The sequence below is a fragment of the Pelodiscus sinensis genome, chromosome 2 (genome assembly GCF_049634645.1).
Source record: "Pelodiscus sinensis isolate JC-2024 chromosome 2, ASM4963464v1, whole genome shotgun sequence".
Taxonomy (NCBI): Eukaryota; Metazoa; Chordata; order Testudines; family Trionychidae; genus Pelodiscus; species Pelodiscus sinensis.
Genome location: NC_134712.1, coordinates 212,347,324 through 212,369,272, shown reverse-complemented (window position 1 = coordinate 212,369,272; position 21,949 = coordinate 212,347,324). Strand labels below are relative to the sequence as shown.

Below are 21,949 nucleotides of genomic sequence, written 5' to 3'. Positions count from 1 at the left end.
GTGGTTACCCAGGGTTTTCAGAACCCACAGCAGTGTAAAGTTAACTATTTCACTCCAGGCAGTGTCAGGAATAAATCAATGGGAACACAGCAATTCCATCTGATAGAGCATGTTTACTTGCATTAATCTTTTATCTAAACTTTTATCTAACTACAGTTTGAGATTTAAGCAAACACAGACATAATCCATAACTTTAGAGCATCCCAAATATATACCTAAAATGTGGAACAGTATTAAATCACTAACAGTAGGTTTGCAGTGATCAGTTGCTTTCCCACTGGGGGGAGAGGTATCTAGAAAAATGTGTCTCAAGGTGGCTTCAGAGGACTGCTCCAAGTACACTGTATTGTTAATTTTTTATAACCAACTTCTACAAAACACACAGAGACCCTTACTGAAACATCACTTTTCCTAAATTCCAGTAAGCTACTTATTAGCAAACATTCCGAACAGTCTTAATCATATTAAACTTCTATATCAAATTTCAAGATTTCCTGTCCACTTATTTTCTTTCAGTCTCAGTTGTTGACTTTTTTTTCTCCTGTCATCCCATTCTGATTAGCAGAAACTACCAGCTAGTTTTGACATTGCCTTGAAAAGGTCAAATTAATCCTGTATTATGTGATGTTCTATTTTATTAATTCACGGTGGCTGAATGCACACAATATGGTTGCAATTGTACCCATCATATCCAGCTTGATCACACCCCTCAAATCCCGAGTAACACTAGGAGTCTTACACCATCTATTGAGGCCATTGGACTATATGGACTAATGGTCTTATTGACTCTAGTAATTTTTAAGTTCCTATATACAGTTGAGAATTCTTGGTTCCTTTAGGTTGTCCCAACACATACACAAGGTTATATGGCTGTGATGGGTGACCAACAGTGAGACAGAAGCAAAGGAGCATCCTTGAAAATGATGCAGAAGGAAATGTGGAGTCATTGAAGGGACTCATAAAAACTGGTGACGAGGCTGGGAAGATGAGTTTGACAGCTGTACTATGTAGATGGCCTAAAAGGTAGCAGGAGAGAAGGTTACAGTAAGGGTGCATCTACAAACCACTCTTACCTTGAAATTAACTACGCAATTTGTGTGATGCTGTGTAGATGTAGCCTACTTGAGGTAGATTATTGAAACATGGATCAGGGTATTGGCAATAGGAATGGGAAAAAAAAGTGTTCTTGGTGTTCCAGGTTATACATACATATATTCTAAAGTCTTTCTTTAAGAAATATGGGAATGACCAACATCTGTAGGGAACTGAAACTATAAATACTAAATGATTCTCATAGATTAATTTATTTTTAAATAACTAGTTTATTCATTGTCTTTTACACAAGCTGGGAGGAGAAAAAAGGCTTCCTTTTTAACAAACTTCACACAAACCACATAACCCCAAAGCCCTTGAGTAAAAACAGTTGCTGTTCTGTGCTTTGATTCCTCTAGTCCTGGCACCAATGGAAAATGTGATACAAGAAACTATTGACTACACTCGCCAACGGAAAATATACAGCCAGCCAGTACTGCATAACCAAACAGTGCACTTTCGCCTGGCAGAATTAGCAACTGAGGTGGAACTTGTTCGCTCTCTGCTCTACCAGGCTGTAGGTAAGATTTCCACATTTGGCTTCAGTGTTCTCTTCATATCAAAAAAACTGCATGAATGGAAAAATATGGGAGTTGGGAGTGAGATTATACTGCAGTCAGTGACTTACGATAGCATGTGTGTGTTTATTTTAGCTCTTTATCTAAGAGGCAATGATGTGACCAAACTTGCTTCCATGGCTAAACTAAAGGCAGGCCGTCTAGCCCGTGAGCTGACTGATAATTGCCTTCAGTTCTGGGGAGGAATGGGATTCACCAATGAGGTGCTAGTGAGCAAACTTTACAGGTGAGCCACTGTTTGAGAATGTGCACGGTTTTGACTCTGCTTTAAGTAACTTTGATCAAATGTATGGAATATGAAAAACGCTGCATGGGAGGTTTGCTCTTTCCAATTTTACTGCAATGTAAATAATGTGGACCAGATCCTCAGTTGATGTAAATAATGAATTTCCACTGGAGTTACATGGGCCACACATCTAATGCTTTGATTGTCTCCTGCATGATCCTGAAGTGGTGAGCTACAGAAACGCTGGTTCATTGGCTGCAGTGTGACTTTCCCCAGGTTAAGACACATGGAAGAAGATCCCTTTTGCAGGATCACAGCTTTAAATCATAATTGTGTGGTTTACTCTATCCACCAGTCTTGTCAGAAGCTCAAGAAAAGAGAGTTGTCACTGGTGACTCCATATTCTTTGGTAGCTCTCCATTAGCCCTATGTCTCTGAGGCAGTGGATTCAGAGAGAAAGACACCTTATTGTTAGTTCCTTTCCTGTTAGTAAGGGGTGCCTTTCCAAGGTTAGGTGTTTCTGAACCAAATTACAGAACCAAAATAAAAATGAAAGAGCAGGAGAACTTGACCCCCTCAAAAAATCCATACAAAAAGACATGGAAATCTACCTTTACGGTGCTATCTTTGAAACACAGCACTTCAAACAACCCTTTCCTCTGGTGATCTTCTCTGGAAACCTGTGTGGGGCTAGCACAGAGATATTTTCCAAGACACGTGGAGGAACAAAGGCATTCCTCTTCCCCTGCTCTCTCAATACAGCCCTTAAAAATTAGATGGAATTTGAGAGGTGCAAAGTCCTTGCACTAGCCTTACACATTATGAGTAAATTTTATCTGTAGAGACTCCATAGGCTTTTTAAACGGACGTGCCAAATTATACACCCTGAGCCCACTGTAGTTCATGCATCCAGTGGTAAAAGCAGAAGGAAGAGAAGTACAGTAGACTTCTGATTATCCAGAACCTTTGGGACTTAGGTGGTGCCAGATTATCGGATATGCCGGACTATCAGGAGGTACTATAAGATGGTTATATTTTTTATATATACACACAGAATATACCGTATAGAAAGTGTTTTTAACCCTTTTTATTGTAGCACAAGCACTGTCCAGCATCACACAATGCCAGGGGCAGACTGACTCGGTCCCATCCCGTTTTGCTCGGTTCAGCTGCTGCCGCTGCTGCCTTGTGACTCATTTTTTGCCAAAGCTCACTCATTAGTTTCTTGCCATTTTGATGCCAGACTATCAGGAGTGCTGTACAATTGGATGCCGGACTATTGGGAGTTTTACTGTACTGACTATATTAGCAAAATTGTAAAGAGAGTATTTTGTATGAGGTGCCAATAATCCTTTAAGTGGCATGCTGGCTCCAGTGCCCTGTATTCTTTTTGAGGATGTTTATAGCCTGTATGCCAAGTGAAGTTATTGCTGTATGCATTATGACATAAACAAAACATGGATCTTAAATTCTTCTGCTCATACAGGTTGAACCTCTCTAGTCGGGCACACTCTGATCTAGCAACATTTGTGGTCCAGCATGATTTTAGTTAGTTGGATGTCCACTTATCAAAGGCGTGATCACGTTTCCCATGGCCCCATAAAGTTTGTTTACAGTCACCAGTCCTGGCTGTCAGTATTCTGTGCTGTTATTTAGATCTAATTTACCCCCAAATGTCTTCTAAGAGCTGAGTAAGTAGTAGAAGTGTTGGTAATGCTGCAAGACAATACTGACCTCCCATGGTTCAGCAAATTCTCTGGTTTGGCACTGGTCAGGTCCCAAGGGTGCTAGAGTAGAGAGGTTCAACCTGTATCAGATTTCAGCTTCCATATCAACCCCCAATAATAAGATGCCTAAAATAGCATTAGTCAAGTCAGAGTTAGGTCTGTCAAGATGTTAATAATGATAGAGATGCAGCAGTGTTAGTCTGGTGTAGCTGAAACAAAAAACAGAACTATGTAGCACTTTAACAAGATGGTTTATTAGGTGATGAGCTTTCATTCATGCTTAAATTTGACACTTTATGTATGAATCTCAGCAAAGATTCTAATTATCTCACCCATTACAAAGATAGCTTCCCCAATTATCCCCCTAATGTCATTACCTCATAGACACTAACCTTCCCCCCTCACACCCACTCTGTTGTAAAATTTGATTTGTCAATTTCGTATGTGTTCATATTTTTTGATTGTATCACTTTGGTATATATGGTTGTATCAATTTTCTTCCACAGATTGATCTGAGGAAGTGGGTCTGGCCCACGAAAGCTCATCACCTAATAAACCATCTTGTTAGTCTTTAAAGTGCTACATAGTCCTGTCAAGATGTTAATAAATCTGTCATTTCTGTGTAAGTGGCAAGAGGAAAATGAAAGTATTTTTATTAAAAATTACACCTGCGCATAGGATATAAATTGTCGACAGTCTCATTGCTAACAACTTCTTCTGTTAAACCAATGCAACAAAAGAAGGAAAATGTTTAAAAGCGTCTGATATAGACCTGCTGTCCCTTTGTTAGAAAGGTGGTAGAACTACTGTTTCAGACAGGCAAAGCTGATGTGACTTGGCTGAAAAAGAGAACTCGGCTATGTTGACCTTAGGGTAGTGATGTGGTAGTTTCCTCAGCTGGGAGCAGTGTAAGTGCTTCATTCCCCAGAGCATCTTTCTGAAAGCTGCTCTCCCTTTTTGGAACATGCTGCTGTTGGCAGCGGTGCTGTAATGCATTTGTATAACATATGCCACGGGAATGGGATTTATGTGGAAGATGGAAATAAATCTCATACATTTGTATAGGCTTGATTTGTCCTCTGGCCTTGTGGTTTTGGCATGATTGCTACTTCTGGGAGCACCCGTCTGACTCTGACATGGCTGTTTTGGGCCCAGTCCAGGATAGCTACTAAGCAGACTAGTGTAGTTATGTTTTGCTCCCCAGCTGGCAAAACCAGAACACCTTCCTACTGATATCCAACCAGCGCCTGCCATCTAATAGTAAAGAAATAAACCCTTGCCACCTCAAAAGAAAAAAAACATTATAAATAGACTTAAATAATGATATTCACACTCCAGAATTTTGTTGTGAACTAATACAGTTCCATGGCTGGATAATCATAGTTACCAGAGAGGTGAAATAATAATATCACCTGAAGGAACGAACACAAATTTACTCTGTGACCCCTTGTAATCTCCAGTAAGTCACAAAGCACCAAGTCTCCTAATACCAGCTCTTCCTTTTACTCAGACTTTGCTGTAATCAGTTCACATCACTGTGACGTTTGTACAGCAGCAAGCAGCTGTTACTGTAACTGCAAAGCATGTCCATTTAGTCATACCATAAGAATTAGTTTCCAAAGTAATTCTTAGTCAGCCATGTTAGTGCCTGACACACAGGTCAGTCTGCTATTACTTCAGCAAGTATCCTGCACTGTGAAAACTGATTAATAAATTCATTTGTTCTACAACAGTATTTTTAAAGTGAAGTGTTTTTAGAAGGAATTTAATGAAGGCTAATTACCATTCCTGCCAGCAGACACATCCTACTAGTTTTATATAATGCATTTCTTAGATGTTTCACATTGTATATTTCATTGTTTATTAAGTAAAATAGATAGGAAAATATTTTTTTCTTTTTGGGGAGGGGAGGAGAGAGGGTAGAGACGAAGAAAGTCAGTTTCACTTACTGACTCCAAATATTTGATGTTCCATGGAAACATGATTTCCAAATATTGCTATGTGTGTGTCAGCAGATCTCAATTTCTGTTAATACTCCATAGTGGAAAGTCTGAGCCCCCATTTTATATAGGCAGATATCCTCCATATATTACATATTGGCTTTGCATTTAAAACAGATTAAATGACTGTAAATGGTGCTGTCAACTGTGCAAAGCAATAGTAAACCCCCCCAAAAATTGCTTTTTCTCAAATACCTTTTAGTTATTGCTAGATGAAGTTATATTAGTAATAACAGATACAATTATATCTGTGTGTGATTTGTTACTTTGAATAGCAAAGCATTTTCTGTCACAGTATTTTTGAGTTTTTACAAAATGTTTAAAATCAGTGTAACTTCTTACACTGTTTTTCCAAACAAACCATAAAACTTATGAAGGTAAATATCTGATCTAGAAGTAAATATCCCCCGCTTCATTTGTATAAACATAGCTTCTGCTTTTTTCCGGCTCGGGGCTTTGCCAGAGAAAAGCGCCAGTCTAGACGGGATCTTTCGGAAAATAAAGCCTTTTCCGAAAGATCCCTTATTCCTCTTAAAATCAGGCAGAATGGCTCAGTGGTGTAAAGGCCAGCTTTTCAATTAATATTGCTGAAACTGCTCCCTCAGACAAAGGAAGGATTGGAATGGCCCTTCGAGATAAATATACTGAGGGCTTAAAAATAAAGACTTGTCTTAGATCTGGGTGGATGTAGGAGACCATGATGCATATTAAGAAGAGGTATTTACTCTGAAGTCACTGTGCAAAAATGGACTGCTCCCACTGTTCTGCAGAAGCCTTCCTGTTGCCTGATTGCAACCGGAGATCGCCGAAATTCAGTGTTACAGACTACACCGAAAAATTAAGGGATGCAAAATGCCTTTTTTTCCCTAAACCCTTTTAGGGAACCTGTTCTCTCCACCACCAGCATATACATTCCCAGAGAAGAGATGGGCCACTGCTCATTTTGTAAAGTGCAGCCTTTATAGTGGTGAGCATGGAGATTTCAAGAGTCAGTCTAACAAACTTGGACCATCCAAACCAATACTGTAGACAATGAAATGCCAAGCAACTCTTCAAAGAGCTAGGGCAGATTTTTAAAGCTGTAGGAAGGTAACAAAGGGATACATCCTTCATAAACTATAGTTTGAAGGGAAAACAAAATGACTGAAATTCAGAGCTAACGTTACTCTTGAAGAAAACTGCATTTCCTCACTTTAGCCTGTGTCTGAAGCTGTTTTTCTTTTCAAACAACCTGTTCCTTCACTCTGATAGACATGTATGTAAAATATTAGCTAAGGTTTTCTCTAGGAAGTATGTGGCTACGTCTAGACTGGCATGATTTTCCGGAAATGCTTTTAACGGAAAAGTTTTCCGTAAAAGCATTTTCGGAACAGAGCCTCTAGATCGGCACAGACGATTTTCCGCAAAAGCACTTTTTGTGGAAAAGCGTCGTGCCAATCTAGACTTGCTTTTCCGCAAAAAAGCCCCGATCGCCATTTTCGCGATTGGTGCTTTTTTGCGGAAAATAAATCTGAGCTGTCTACACTGGCCCTTTTGCGCAAAAGGACTTTTGCCCGAACGGGCGCAGCATAGTATTTCCGCAAGAACACTGACAATCTTACATGAGATCGTCAGTGCTTTTGCGGAAATTCAAGCGGCCACTATAGACAGCTGGCAAGTTTTTCCGGAAAAGTGGCTGATTTTCCAGAAAAACTGGCCAGTCTAGACACAGCCTGTATGTTTTTACTGCTATGTGTTTCTGCATAATAAAACCAGAGGCAAAGTAGATTTGTATTGACTTAAGTGTGTGTGTGGGGGGGGGGTAGGGAGGGAAACATTTCAGTTCAGTATTTATTTCCTGCTGATGTATTAAACAAATGTTTTTAACCATTCTTTGTCTCTGCAGAGACTCACGATTACTGTCAATAGGGGCTGGCGCAGATGAAGTCATGCTTTCCATTATATGCAAATATATGGGAACTCTTCCACAAAAGAAGTAGCAACCAGCAAAATCACATCTCTTCACTGAGAATTCATAACATGTATTGGTTACATACTGAAAGAAGAAGCAATATAAGGAAGGTGACGAAGTGAAATTTTCTAGCATTTATACCAATAATCTACTGGCCCATGCCTTTGTATAACATTTCTTGTACCATAACTTTTAAATTAAATATTAAAATTAAAAGAATGTAATGTAAAAACATGTATCTTTTTGCAATATTTATCTTTTTGCAAAGTAGGAATAAGAGATCCTCCGGAATAGGGCTTTATTCCGGAGGATCGGGCCAGTCTAGACGCTTTTTTTCCAGCTTTTCCCCAAGCCGGGAAAAAAGCGGCGGACATGTTTATTTAAATCCGCGGGGGATATTTAAATCCCCCGCGGATTTCCCTATTCCCACTTTCAAAATTAGCATGCCCCTTCCGAAAAAGGGGCCAGTGTAGACGTAGCCATAGAGAAAACAACTTAAAGCAGGGAATATTTTTCTTCCAGCTGACTTCTATTTGCACAAATTGTTTGGGGTTTTTTGCACAATGTAAGAGTAAGGAATGGAAGGACTTAATGCATCAGTTCCTACAAGCATCAACGACGTTAGTGAGGAACAGATGTATACCGGGGCAACTTATAGTGAGGATGTCCTGTGCTGAAGGCATGCACATTATCTTAGCTTGTAAGCTCTTTGGGGAACAGATATTCTTTTTGTTCACTGGTTGTACAGTGCATAGCATAATGGGTTGTTAGGCTCCAGTTTCCCATTTCTCATGCCTCATATTTTGAACTTGTATATTCACTTACTGACACAGTAATTCAGCTGTCGTCCTTTCACCTGTAGCTTATATAACTTTCACTTTGATCAGTAGCTCTCACACTGCACAAAGTGGATCTACATATGCATAATTCATTTTGCAGTGATTGTAAGTCTGGTAATATTGCTTTACAATACCTAATCCTTAGCTAAATTGTTACAGTTACAGTCTGCAACCAAATGGAGGGAGTTCTCCTCCTGGTGTTACATAGAAGAGCATACTGGATGATCACAAGTGTAATTTCTAGCTTTTGAATCTATGATTAACAGCAGTTTACATTGGTTAGGGCCTAAATAACAACCAAACAATAACCTTTTTTTTTTTTCCTTTTTCACTAAATCGATCAGTCCATTCATACTTGTTCACTTTGAATATGGATTTATCAATGTCAGTTATGCACACTGAAATTGTTTAAACTCGATTAAGTTTAACAGTACTGTAAATTGTAATTGCTTTAAAGCACAAATATGTGACAAATGAAATTTAGCATTATTTGTATATTTTTTTCAATCTTAGTGGTATCTTCAAAATTAACGTTGATCATTCTTATCACTTAAATGAGAATGAAGCTTCTTAAATTGAAACATTAAAAAAACAGCTGTGAAAACCATCTTTCTGAAAAAAAATAGACAATGAGTTATCCCATCAAAAGCTTATTTTTTTGTTAATATGGAGAATACTCAAGTTTAGAGATAAATCATAAAATATGTCTTAAGGAATCTCTATACCGATCCCCTGGCCAAGCTGGGCCCACCCTGGATGGCAACTGCTCTGGCCAGGCTGGAGCACTCTTGCCTGCAGCATACTGGACCATGTAGGGCTGGAGTAGCCTCTTGCCTGCGGCAGGGTGCTGAAGCCCCCCAGTTAACTATCGTCATCCCTAATCTATGGATGTGAATGACTAGTCAATAGGCTGCTGAATATAGTTCATAAAAGTAACTACCTAGATTAATACTAGTATGATACTTAAAAATTCAGCATGTACCTTTTTACCATTGCTAATAATTTTTCAAACAAGAGTTTCCAAAACAATATTTTATATTTAAAATATTGATTCTAACGTTATTTTAAAATTACCACTTTTGAAAAACCTTTTAGCATTTTATGCTTGGAAAGACTACATAAAATATGATTAAATATCAGGAACCAATCCATATGGCTAAGAAATATACCAGAAACATTCTTTATTTTTTACACTTTTAATAGGGTAGTATTACAAATCATGGCAACATTTTGTATGTAATAGTAATTCTCAAAAATTTAGTCTAGGCCTAGAAGGTATTTTTTTTTTTAAGATAACACATCAATCTCTAGAAAATGGTTTCTATTTTGTATGCTGCATTTACAGTGTAAGTTGCTAGTCAACAATTTACCTTTATGAATATCCAAAACTAAGGCTTAAAATCTTAAATAAATAAGAGTACCTCTAATAAAAGAGGTAACTAATGCTATCTTGCATCATAATACTCTCTAGTATAAGAGCTTATAGATCTGGCTTCACATTTCAAAATTATGCTAATTAGCTTTAAATGACAAAACAACCAAGGGTAAAAAATACTGTGATTTAATAGAATCAGTTAAGTTTTAAGTACTTAAATATAAATGTAATACAAAGATGGTATGCAAATGTTTCCATCTTGTCTAGGTTGGCTCCCCAAATTATCAAAAGGCATTTGATTACTTTGAATGCATGCCTTAGGGCTTGTCAACATGTGAAATGTCATGGCAGCTGCACTACTGTAGCACTTCAGAGTAAACACTACCTATGCAAACGTGAGGGGTTCTCCAGGCAGCCTAAGTAATCCACTTCCCTGAGAGGCAAAATCTAGGTCAACAGAAGAATTCTTCCATCCACCAAATGCTTTCTAAAGCAGAATTTAAGTTGGCCTGGCTATGTCTCAAGAATGTAGATTTTTCCACACCTGTAAAGGACATAGTTATCTCAATGTCAGGTCCCAGGCTAGAGCATTAATTGGTTTCAAATTAAAATTAAGCAACATCTTTCCAGAGTAGGGCAGTTAATTCCTCCTCAATCTGCAAGTTTTCTTTTTATTTCATTTTTAAATTCTAAGCCACGATGCTTACAGAAACTTGCTAACCCCTGCCCGAAAAAACACAAGCCTTTTTCATTCTTATATAATCTGCAAAATGCTACAAACTTGATCCTGTGATTCTTGCTCAAGATCGGGCCCTAATTTGATTTATAATATTTGTACTTTATTAAAAAAGTGAAACCCATTAAATGAAATTCAAAGTTAAAAGTACAAATTTTGTCCTGGTAGGAGCTTTTGGGGGGTTTTTGTAGGGGGGCAGGGGGAGAGGATAGGGAGGGTTGCATTTCCGAAGATATTTCCCCAAAAAGTAACTTGAGCCAAGATATTATCTAGTATGTTGTGCATATTCACACTTGTTAACCCCAGAAAACGGGGGATACAAGAGTGCTTCTGGAATGGTAAACAAAGACAAAATATACATAACAAATGCACTGATATCTAAAATAATTTACAATAACCATTTAACCATATTTATCAAGAATATGTAAATTTAAGAACTGTCTTCACAGATTAGGACCATTTTGTGATTCTGTTGAAGTGGCACAAAAAACTGGATATAATTTGCATCATCTCAGTTTAATAATCCAGTAAATTACAAAAAAGACAAACAATGCAAAGAGCATCATGTAGCACAATAGTTTTGTCTGGCTCCCTCTGGAAAGTGTTTTCAGTCTGCCTATAGTGGCACCTAGAAGTCCACCCGTAGAATCAAAGTCAGAGTCCTATGAAAGAGGAGAACACAGAGAATGAGTCTAAGAAAAGACTACCACGCTACAATGAACTCTGCACAATCACTTCTTGCGTTTTTATATATTTATTCCTAAATTTAGAGTATTAAAAAACATGTCAGACCTAGCATATGAACAGGTAGTTACTGCATTTCACTAGCCTATAATAAAAGGAAAGTCCTCCTTCCATTCCATTCCAACTGATTTCCTATTTTCTAATACAAGACCATCTTATGCAAATAACCAGTTTTCTTATTTTTGCTTCTCTCCTCCATTTTTTTCAAATTAATTCTAGAACTGACATGCCTGCTGAACAACTCTGTCAAAACTATATATTAAATCCTTTCACAAGTTTGCTTAAATGAAGCAGAAATAATTAGACTGATCTGGGACCTACAATCTTGACTGCTCCTGAAGACCCGCTAAATATGAACCAGAGAGCATTCCCCCAGAATGAGAGAAGATAGATAAGTAAAAAGTCAATCTAAGACACCTAGCTGGCGTAGCATAACTTAGGTTGACTCTATATGAGAAAGCACTGCTGCTATAAAAGTAATAACTAATGGTCAATTTGGGGGATAGAACTGTTCTTCCACTTTGTCTCTATAATAAGCAATTAACATTTTGTGGTATGATAAGGGCTTAATCCTGTCACTACAAGTTTCTTAATATAAAAAGTGCCAACTGTAAAACAAGCATATGTATATATCACTAGAAAGTCATAAAATTAGTTGCTACATGCTTACCATGTCCGATAACATTTTATTGTGATTTTTCACTTCTGTTCCAATTTCAATGGAAAGCTATAAGATAAGTGAGCGTTACCATTACTTACATTATTTGAGCCATATAAACTGAATTTGACTATAATAAAGGAGACCCTTACAATAAGCTATTTGCAGTTCCACATATTCATGCATCCCCTGTCCCGGGAGGTAGGAGGGGAAAAGGTGGTGAGTTCTCTGTAGCTTCCAGCCCCTGTGGTGAGTTTGGGAGCCATGGGGATCAGGAGCCGCTGCTCCCAGTATTTTCAAATTTCACCATTCACAGTGGATGCATCCACCATGAATGGCAAGCATCCCTGTGTACTGGAAGAAGTTATTCTGAAAGGATGTGTCATCTCTAGTAGTTTTCCTACATGTAGTAACATGAAGGATATATTTTGAAAAGTTAGAGAAAAGCATCTATGAAGTTGTGCATAACTGCAACAGCTAAGGCCCTCAACTATGGGACTCTTGTTCCCCTATGGCAAAGCAATTCTAACCTGATGGTATCTCCCTGCCTCTCACAGACCCTCCTCTCATGTGGCACAACATCCATATTTATGTTGTATTAGTCTGACAAGAACATACACAGCCTAGAACTGGCATTATTTTATGGTACACATTTGTCTTGGGGTTTTTTTTTAGGTTCTCTTTAAAGACTGACTCTAGAATCAAATATTCACAAGAGAAGGTGTGTATAGCCTTTTTCCTATTTTTCTCATTTTATTAAGAATCACTTTACATAGCAGAAAGAGAAAGTTTCCAGCAACTTAAAAGATATGGGCTAAATGTATGTAGTAACAAGATCCTCACAAGTGCAGTTATTAGGCTACTGCACACTGCTTGGATGGCTAATATACTGTCTGTGTGAACCAGGAAGTATACACCATTCACTTAACCAATGCACACCCTGCAGTGGCTTATTTCTACATTAACAGAGACAAGTTTACAGCAGAATTTCAGACTTTCCTGCCTGACCTACTTGTGTGTGTCATGATCCCACTCCCATGGTCTTTTCTTGTTTTGGTGTGAGGGTCCTGTGCAGTTAAGTGGCACTTATCAGGAGTACAGCATGGTGTTAGCAGTAGGAAAAGGTGATTTGGAGTGAAAAGCTGAGAGCAGAAATAAGAGCTTCCCCTTCCCTCCCTTTAAGTCTTAGCAGACACTGCGTTTTGGGGAATTAACTCCAAAACCCCAACCACCAATTGTGATGCAACCCCCCAATTTGAGAATCCTAGTGCAAAATATGATTTAACATGACAGTGTTTATATAAGCTAATCTGCCTTTGCTTGCCTGAACTGAACAGCTTAATTATGGGCAAAAGTCTGAGCAATAAGATGTTAATGGCTTTGATTCTGTAAAATGTATTGCCTTGTACTACATCTCCAGAACCAGCACCTTCAGTGAAGACTCACAATGTTTAACAGGTCTTTGAATGGAGTAACTTGGAAAAATGGAATTTCAATGAGTGGACTCCCAGGGTTTAGGTTAAAAAAGGATTTATTTTAAAAATAAATTAAGATTCCTTAGGCAAGAAGCTTCTCTTTTTGAGGAAGTCAAGATGTTACTTCCATAAAATTATTCCATATTACAAATTCATAAATAGATTTAATAAAGTTGTCCAAACCTCACCTGCATAACTGTCCTTCAACTGTCTCTGCTAATTACCAGTAGTCAAGTTCCTTAAACAAAAACTGGTTGCCTGGCAAATTACGGAGTTAAATCTACACTTCCCCTCCCCCACCTGGTTTCACACACCAGGAAATGCTGACTCCTAGAGTTGAGAATAAGCATTAAGTACAGATTCTGCTGTCCTCATCAGGCAAGCAGCTTCATGATTAGCCAAAAAGAACAGCTGGAGCTAAAATCTAATTAAAGAGAAAAATCAGCTACACGAATGAATGCACAGTGCTTTTTTAATGCAATTTTTTTTCTTGTATTAAATTTATGTTCTAAAGTTTTACACTATCATTGCTTCACTGGTCCATAAGATTTTGTGCACTTGATTCAATCCAAGCAATGATGCCACTATAATTATATACTTACTGATTTTATGGCACTGACTTTTGTACGTAGACTTTCAGTTAACCTTTCATTTTCTTCCTCGTGTACACTATACCCACTATTGGTATAGCCATAGTTACCAGCAGCTGCTCCTTCACCTAAAAACAAAAACAATAAATCAGGTGTATAAGACAGAAGATATCACTCATGCAAAATACAGTATCTTGGGGGTCCTAGTCCATTTATGGTGACATTCATTTCCTTGTGCATCCCTGCAACATCCTGAAGAGTGAACAACAGACACTGTTAGCATATGTAAATGCTCTCAGCCATTTAGAACACTGAGTTTGCCTTTTAATTCACAGATCAGGAAATTAAAAGGTTCTTTGTGAACCTTAATTCAACTAATTCATATATTGTGATCCAACTTTCAGATATAGTTGAAAGCCTGAATGTTAAAAGCATACCAGAAAACAGAACTGAGTTCACTGCATATAAGGTACGCATTCCAGCTATGCCATATGTAGAATGTAGGAGTTAAGGTTACTCAGTAAGAGCCTTCACATTTTTTACTTTGTAATGTCTACATTAGTAAAACCTATATTTCACAGAAACAGGTTAATGTCCATTTAGTAGATAAAAAGGGAAAAGGATTAACATACAGGCAGTGTAATGAGAGCTACTTGTGTTTCTACCAGCAAAAGTCCTCCCTGCCTTGTGGTGGGATGTTACACTTTTCCAGTCACCTGCTAGTTGGATTGGAAAGCTTCAGAACTACTATCCAAACTGCCAACTGGAAGATTGATCAACAGAAGAGAATCTGCTAAAATCATGTCATTCCTCCTTCCTTCCCCTCCCCAACCTTCTATAAAAGTGTCCAACCAGCAGCTAAACAGCAGACAAAGAGGGGTGCATCAAGGTCCCTGCTTCCCTCGATACTGAAAGTAGTCTAACTTAGCAGGACTAGGAATAGCAGGGTGAAACAGGCCACAAGTAGAAGACATATGAAGGAAGGTGGACTGGTAAAAAGCCTAGCTTATCCAGGACTGGGGGAAAAATGAAATAAAACAGAAAAACTCCACTGCGCTTTATGGTAGAAATTGTATTTTTTTTCTGCTGGCAATCCAGCTCCTATCATCATTAGATGAGTAGTTAAAAAATTCAAATCACACTAAAACTGTTTGAATCCCCTCAATAAGTAAATTCTCTCAGTTCATCCTTGAAAAGGTTTTGAAAGTGGGGAGCCAGCAGTCATATGCACAAAATTAGAATGAGACACTGAAAATCTCTTGACTGATTTCACACTGTACCTTATATAGTAAAGGCTTATACAGGAAAACTGGATAACTGGTATTATGGATTTATCATATTCCATAATACCAATGTGGAGGGGTTTTTTTTTCCTTACAGATGCAGAGAAAAATTATCCAAGTTGGCCTGATGATAACTTTACAGTAAAGATGAATACACTAGAAAACTTCTATTTCATCATGGTAGTAAAAAATGGGAAACCTCTTTTTGTTTTTCTTTTAATTTTTTCCAGAGTCAAATATGGATTAAGATGAAGTATGGAAAGTTGGCCTAACAGGAACCTTTTCACAGAGTTACAAGCATGAGCAAAATACAAGGTTATAACTGAAGTAACCTTAAATCAGTGTCACGTGTGCACTCTTCCTCAACAATGTCTGCTATCATTATGGTAACAAGCAGAATTTAGGAAGCACCACCGTGTAATAAACAACCAAAAAAGGGCACAGAGTGGCTGGAAGCAATGGCAGAAATTCTAGAAGTTATAAGTATTTATAAAGAGCAGAAAAATGTACCTAGACAACCTGTCTCAATGAGGGGTATTAGGTATGCAAGTAGAAACTGAATAGACTAAGTAAAACAGATTTTTCCTAAAATAAGAATGTGAGAAGTTGTCAAGAAAGATAAAAAATTCATGCTCATCTTAGAATGCACAAAAATTGTTTCTGTAGATTCTATTGACTGAAACCATCTACTGAAATGATAAGAGCACAAAGAAACCTGGTAAGCAAGTGGGACATTTTTAATGCCATCATAATAACAACCTAGCTACATGATAAATTTAAGTGACTTTGTTTGGCCTTCAATTAGCTTTTCAGCATCAGTTTCATTCAGGAGCAGTTTGTGAGCCTGATACCAAAAAGATGACAAATACGGTAGAAAACGTTCAAAAGGAAAGTGCTGAATTTTATCAATTTCCTCCTTTTTACATCAATATAGCACAAAATTAGCAATTCAGAGAAGTGTCTAAAGCACTTCGCCCGAGTATACCCATCCAGACATATTCAAATTTGCAGGTCTTGCAAGTGAAGAATGGGATAAAATTAGAAGAATGTATATTCCAGTGTAAGATGGTAACAGCCCTTGTATTTAGATTACTTTGACATCAATAGTCTTATTATGACCTAGTATTAAGAATAAACATCCATTCAGGGAAAACATGTTCCAATTTAATACTGATCCCATGTTTGAACAGGAAATAAAATACTGTATAAATTAATCCTAAACTTCTGAGACATGGGTCTCACTATAAAATCTTGTGGATGGATTATTAATACATACTAGTCCTAGCATATATTGTCAATACTCAAAAGTTATTTTACTATCAAGATCATGGGTGGCTGACCAAAAGATGAGGATGCCCAAACTTCCCAAAGAATCTGTGGAATTCAGGAACAGTCTCTATAGTCATATTCAACTATCATAAATGTTAAAATGTAGAATGAGCACAAACTTCTTAAAAAAAAAAGGATGACTTGTATTCAGAGGACCACATCGAGAGGGACTAAAATCAAAAGAGAACTGCAACTAAAGGTGTGTTTGGAAGGACCTGACACTACAAGCTAAGCATTCCCTCAGTAGAAATCTCGCCTGATTTAATTAAAAAGAACTGGGCACACGCACGCACACACACACACCCACCCACCCCCGAAAGAATTTAGAAGCAGCTAGAGAACCTACTAAAGTAACACAACTGATACCAAGTACAAAGAAACATGGCTGACTAAAGAGAGAGAATTCTATCATTTTAGTATTTAAAATTAAAGCTCAAGATTTCTACTCCAAATCTTGTTTGCAGAAAACGTGGTATCATGCAAATGCATCACAACAGAAGCCTAGAAATAATAGTTCTAGATAAGCTGAATGCTGTACATTTCATTCATATTACACACACACACACACACACACACACACACACACACACACGAAACTTCCGATAATCCAGCACCTTTAGAACCCAGAGGGTGCCGGATTATCAGATTTGCTGGACTATCGGAAGGGGGGGCTATGAGGGGTCTGGGATGGGGTGGGATGCCACCCCAGACCCATCATAGCCCCCCCTTCTGATAGTCCGGCTCTGCCCCAGGCATCCCCGATTCAGCTGCTGCTGGTCAGTTTCAGCAGCGGCTGAATCAGGACGCCTGGGGCAGAGCAGCTAGAGTGCTGCCGGGTTGGTTTGGTAGCGCCAACCCTTGGCGCTGCGAGACCAACCCGGCAGCACGCCAGCTACTCTATCCCAAGTGTACCCAAGTCAGCCGCTGCTGAAACTGATCAGTGGCTGATTCCAAGAAGCCCGGGGCAGAGCAGCTCTGCCTCGGGCTTCCTGGAGTCAGCCGCTGGTCAGTTTCAGCAGCGGCTGAATCGGGGACAGCTGGGGCACTGCCGGGTTGGGTCCTGCAGCCCTAAGGGGCAGCACTACGGGACCTACCCGGCAGCACCCCAGCTGCTCTGCCATAAGCGTCCCTGATTCAGCTGCTGGTCATTTTTAGCAGCGGCTGAATCGGGGAACCTGGGGGCAGAGCAGCTCCAATGGTCCAGCTGCCCGGAGCACTTCCGGATTCCTGATGGTGCCAGACCATCAGGAGTGCCCGACCATCAGAGTTTTACTGTGTGTGTGTGTGTGTGTGTGTGTGTGTGTGTGTGTATGTGTGTGTATATATATATATATATATATATAAAATTTATTTTACTGTTAGTTTTGAAGCAGCAGCTAAGGCTGTGTCTTCTGCTTCTGCTGATGGTGTATAGAGTATGTACTAAGACAGGAATTGGCAATGTATGGCATACATGCCGTAAGTAGCACACAAGATGATTTTTTGTGGCACACGCAGCATGGCATAGGGGCTGGGCGGCTCAGCAAACAGCGTGAGCGACATGACCCTGCACTGGGCTCCATATCCCAGGGGCGTGGGATAACACCCCTCTACCCCCATTACAGGCTCTGCCTCCAGCTCCGGGGAGTGGGGTGGGGGCGGTGTCTGAGGCTGCTCCGCAGATTGGGGTGGCATGGCCAGTCACATACTGCTGCCACCTCTATGTGGTGCAGAGGCCTGAACTAAGCTGCGGCTGCGCCCTGTGGGCAGGCATACCCTTCACCAGCGCTCCACTGTGCTCAGCCGGGGCTGGAGACAGATCTGGGCAGGCCTGGGCTCTGACTGCCCCAGCCCTGGAGCCACAGCCTGCAGGTGAGGGACAAGCACCAGGCAAAGGGCTGGGCAGGGAAGTGACTGCCCTCCCATCCACTCCTCGCCCCAGCATTGTGAGTTCCAGCACTGCTGCCCTGCCGGTGTGTGCGCTGGGGGCACAGGGATGTGAGGGCAGGAAGGGGGTGAAGGAGGACATGGGGGCAGGATGGGAGGGACAGGGCTTGCACTGAGGGAGATGGAGAAAGTTAAATATTGGCACACCACTTCTGAAAGGTTACTAACCCCTGTACTAAGGAAACCTTCCTCCTTCCCCCCACAGCACAGGCTATGTCTAGACTGTAGGCTTCTTTCAGAAGAAGCTTTTCTGGAAGAGCTCTTTCAAAAAAAACTTCTTTTAAAAGAGCGCATCCACACAGCAAAAGCACATTGAAAAAGCGATCTGGAGTGGCCACCAGTCAACCTGTGGAACTCCTTGCCCGAGGAGGCTATCAAGGTTAGGACTATAACAGAGTTTAAAAAAAGAGCTAGATAAATTCATGGAGGTTAGGTCCATAAAAGGCTATTAGTCAGGGGGTAAGAAATAGTGCCTCTGGCCTCTGTTTATCAAAGGCTGAAGATGGATGGCAGGAGACAAATCACTTGATCACTGTATTTGGTCCACCCCCTCTGGGGTACCTGACAGGATACTGGGCTAGATGGACCTTTGGTCTGACCCAGTATGACCATTCTTATGTTCTTATAGGGCACTTGTGCTTTTTCCTGGAGGCCTCTTCTTTTGGAAAAAAAACCCTCTACCCCGTCCACACACACCTTTTTCTGAAAGAGCTCTTCCCCAACCACCACTCTGCCTAGAGGACACAGGGACATGCTAATGAGCTAGCACTCACAGCTCCAGCTGTGTGGGGGCACTGAGGCTCGGGGCTTCTGGACCATGGCATATAAACTTGCTGTGGCCTATAAGTTCCCCACCCTGGAGTAAAGCGCAGTCTACATTTAATATTTATACTAGCATAGCAATCTCAGTCCAGAGCGTAGAGAAAAAACATAATTTGGTGACACAGCCGTGCAGGGAAAACTCACAGTGTATATGCTGAGAAGCCTTCTTCTGTTGACATAGCTACAAAGGTAAGTTAATGAAGGGTAGTGGTGTTTTGATGCCTGTAGAATTCATGTTAGTCACATATGGTGAGTCTATCCTAATAGGCTATGCTGCTATAAAAAATGTAGTGTAATTTAAACAAAGCCTATTTTATTACATTCTGAATGATTTCGTCAAAGTAGATCATAACTCATTAGTAGACCGGGTAATCCAATAGGTAATCTATTAGTTCATTCTTGCATTTTATTTACATAACAGTTTTTTTCCTATTTGGACACTGTTTTTTTCTCATTTACCCCCCCCCCCCTCCATGAAAGAGGAAATCACAACCCTCCACAGTAGAAAAAGGACTTAATTGCTGTGACAGCAACATGTTTATAACTTCCCATGCCTCCTTTTACATAATTCTTCCAATGACCAACGTTCTTATTGTAGGAGAAAGAGAGAGCTTGTAGCATGGGCCTGGTGGTAGAACCAAATTAAGTAAAAGTTATACTATGAGTAATAGACGGAGTCAAAAGCAGATGTTTGCCTGCAAGTCAGTATGTGTCAGCACTAACTGCTAGCACTGATAAAAGCACATGAAGTATGTAAATACATTCCACCAGGACAGTAGAAGGACACCCAACTGAGTACATGATAAAATAGTTTGAAACAAGAATAAAAAGCATAACAGCAGATAGTGAACGCTTTGTAGGAAAGTACAAGGGGAGGTACCAAACGTCATTAGTGCATAAGGGGATACATGTAGTGTGTTTCATAGATTGTTCATTTGTCTATAAATATTGGGGTACCTTAATCCTTTGGCTGGCCTAGGGGGCAATGCTGAAATCCATACTATTGACTGAACCAAGACCATTGTCCCAGGTACAAATGTATAGGGGCTCAGAGACCATCTGGCTACCAACACCTATTAATGTACTTCGTTTGTCAATAAACCTGACTTGGGTGCCTTTGTGTTTTATGAGTCTGCCATCTTTGGGGGCTCTTGTGAAGTCTACTATGCTAGCTATCTGCAAAAAGCTGGCATGATATACTAAGGGAGCATACGAAAATGCCTGCAGCTGAACGTTTATCATCACTGATGGAGCAGGAGACCAGTCAGGACGCCACACCAATGAATCCTGAATTTACTGTATCGCTGTCCTGCACAACTGCACTTGTTACCCAACATTTAAAGCAGAGGTCTCGAACTCCTGGCCCACAGGCCATCCCTGGCTGCAGCAATTATGCGATCTGGCCTGAGACTCCAGAGGGAGAGAGCTATCTGTTACCGCTCTGCTTCCCCATGGGTTGTGCAGGGGGAGTGTGAACAGCACTCTTCCCGCTCCCCACCAGTGATTCCTGAAGCAGTGTTCCCCAGGGGACAAGGTGCCTACGTGGAGGAGAGGCAGGGCAATGGCAGGCAGTGTCTTGGGGGATGGCTTCCGGGCTGAACTGTCCAATCTCTCTGGCCATGGCTGGAGGTTTGAAACCCCGGACTTAGAATTATTTTCAAGCCACGCTCTCGACACCTCTAAAATGTTGATGCCAACAGTCGAGCTTGCCTGTCTTCAGGCAGGAAATGAAAGGTTCGACATGAATTTACAAAAAAGTTTTCCTAGTCAATGGCCCTAAAACAGAGCCCACGATCTCAATACTAACATGCTACAGAAACAAAACAAAAAAGGGGGGGGGGCAGCATTTTCAATGTATCTGCTTTCGCTTTCTGGCACCCTGAGGCTGATCGAGCGCAGCTTTACATACGGGTCCCCAGATGACTCGGGCCCCCCCCCCCTGACTGTCCCAGGGTTTGTACCGTTCAGTGGGGGGGGGGGCATGTCCGATGAGCTCAGCGAGGCGGGAGGAAAAGGCTCCCACCCAGGCTCCCCTGAAGCAGCTGGGACGGTATCTCGCTTCTGCGGCCCCCGCCCGGCGCCACTCCCTTCACGCGCCGGCCCCTCCCCCACGCCCGGGCCCCGCTTACCCAGCCCGGCGCGCCTCATCCCTGCGGCGGGGTGGGCAGGGGACCGGCGGCCCCGCCCGCAGCCGCTGAGGAAGCGGCTTTGCCCGTCGGCGGCCGCGGCCAAGCTCCAACTTCCGGGCCCTCGTGAGCCGCCCACCGCCCCAAACGCCACGACATCGCTTCGCCCGCCGCGCGGCCCGCTGGGTAACGCAGTCCCGGCGCTCCGTGTGCGGAGCCTTTTCCGGCCGCGCGGCGCCTCCTGGGTAGTGTAGTTCCAGCGCGCCGGCGCCGCCAGCCCGGGCTGCCATCGTCTCCCGGCCGCGACCCTCAGGGGGGCGGGGCCTGGGATGAGCCCCGCCCCGTCAGCTGGCAACTTGGCCGGCGTCCTTGCCGCGTCCCGCGTGCCCGGGGAGCCCAGCCCTGTGCCCTGGAGTTCGCTGCCTGGCGCCGCCCTTTGCCTTGCCCTCCTGCTCGCACTTAGTCTCTGCGC

General features: G+C 41.2%; 2 protein-coding genes across 2 annotated transcripts in view; one reads left to right on the top strand and one right to left on the bottom strand.

The window, feature by feature from the left end:
- Positions 1-7,810, top strand: part of LOC102456845 (putative acyl-CoA dehydrogenase 6) — a 111,511-nt gene extending 103,701 nt beyond the window's left edge. Inside the window, exons 7-9 of the mRNA XM_006114488.4 lie at positions 1,452-1,613; positions 1,746-1,896; positions 7,509-7,810. Coding sequence (XP_006114550.3) covers positions 1,452-1,613; positions 1,746-1,896; positions 7,509-7,602 — 407 coding nt within the window. The 3' untranslated portion in view covers positions 7,603-7,810. The remainder of the gene's footprint in view (positions 1-1,451; positions 1,614-1,745; positions 1,897-7,508) is intronic.
- A 1,780-nt stretch (positions 7,811-9,590) lies between these two features.
- Positions 9,591-21,637, bottom strand: BET1 (Bet1 golgi vesicular membrane trafficking protein). The gene is made up of 4 exons (XM_075922359.1): positions 21,481-21,637; positions 14,004-14,119; positions 11,939-11,995; positions 9,591-11,186 (listed from the first exon to the last, which is right to left on the bottom strand). Exons 1-4 carry the CDS (start codon positions 21,497-21,499, stop codon positions 11,031-11,033), a joined length of 348 nt encoding a protein of 115 aa, XP_075778474.1. The 5' UTR covers positions 21,500-21,637; the 3' UTR covers positions 9,591-11,030.
- Between the last annotated feature and the right edge of the window lie 312 nt (positions 21,638-21,949).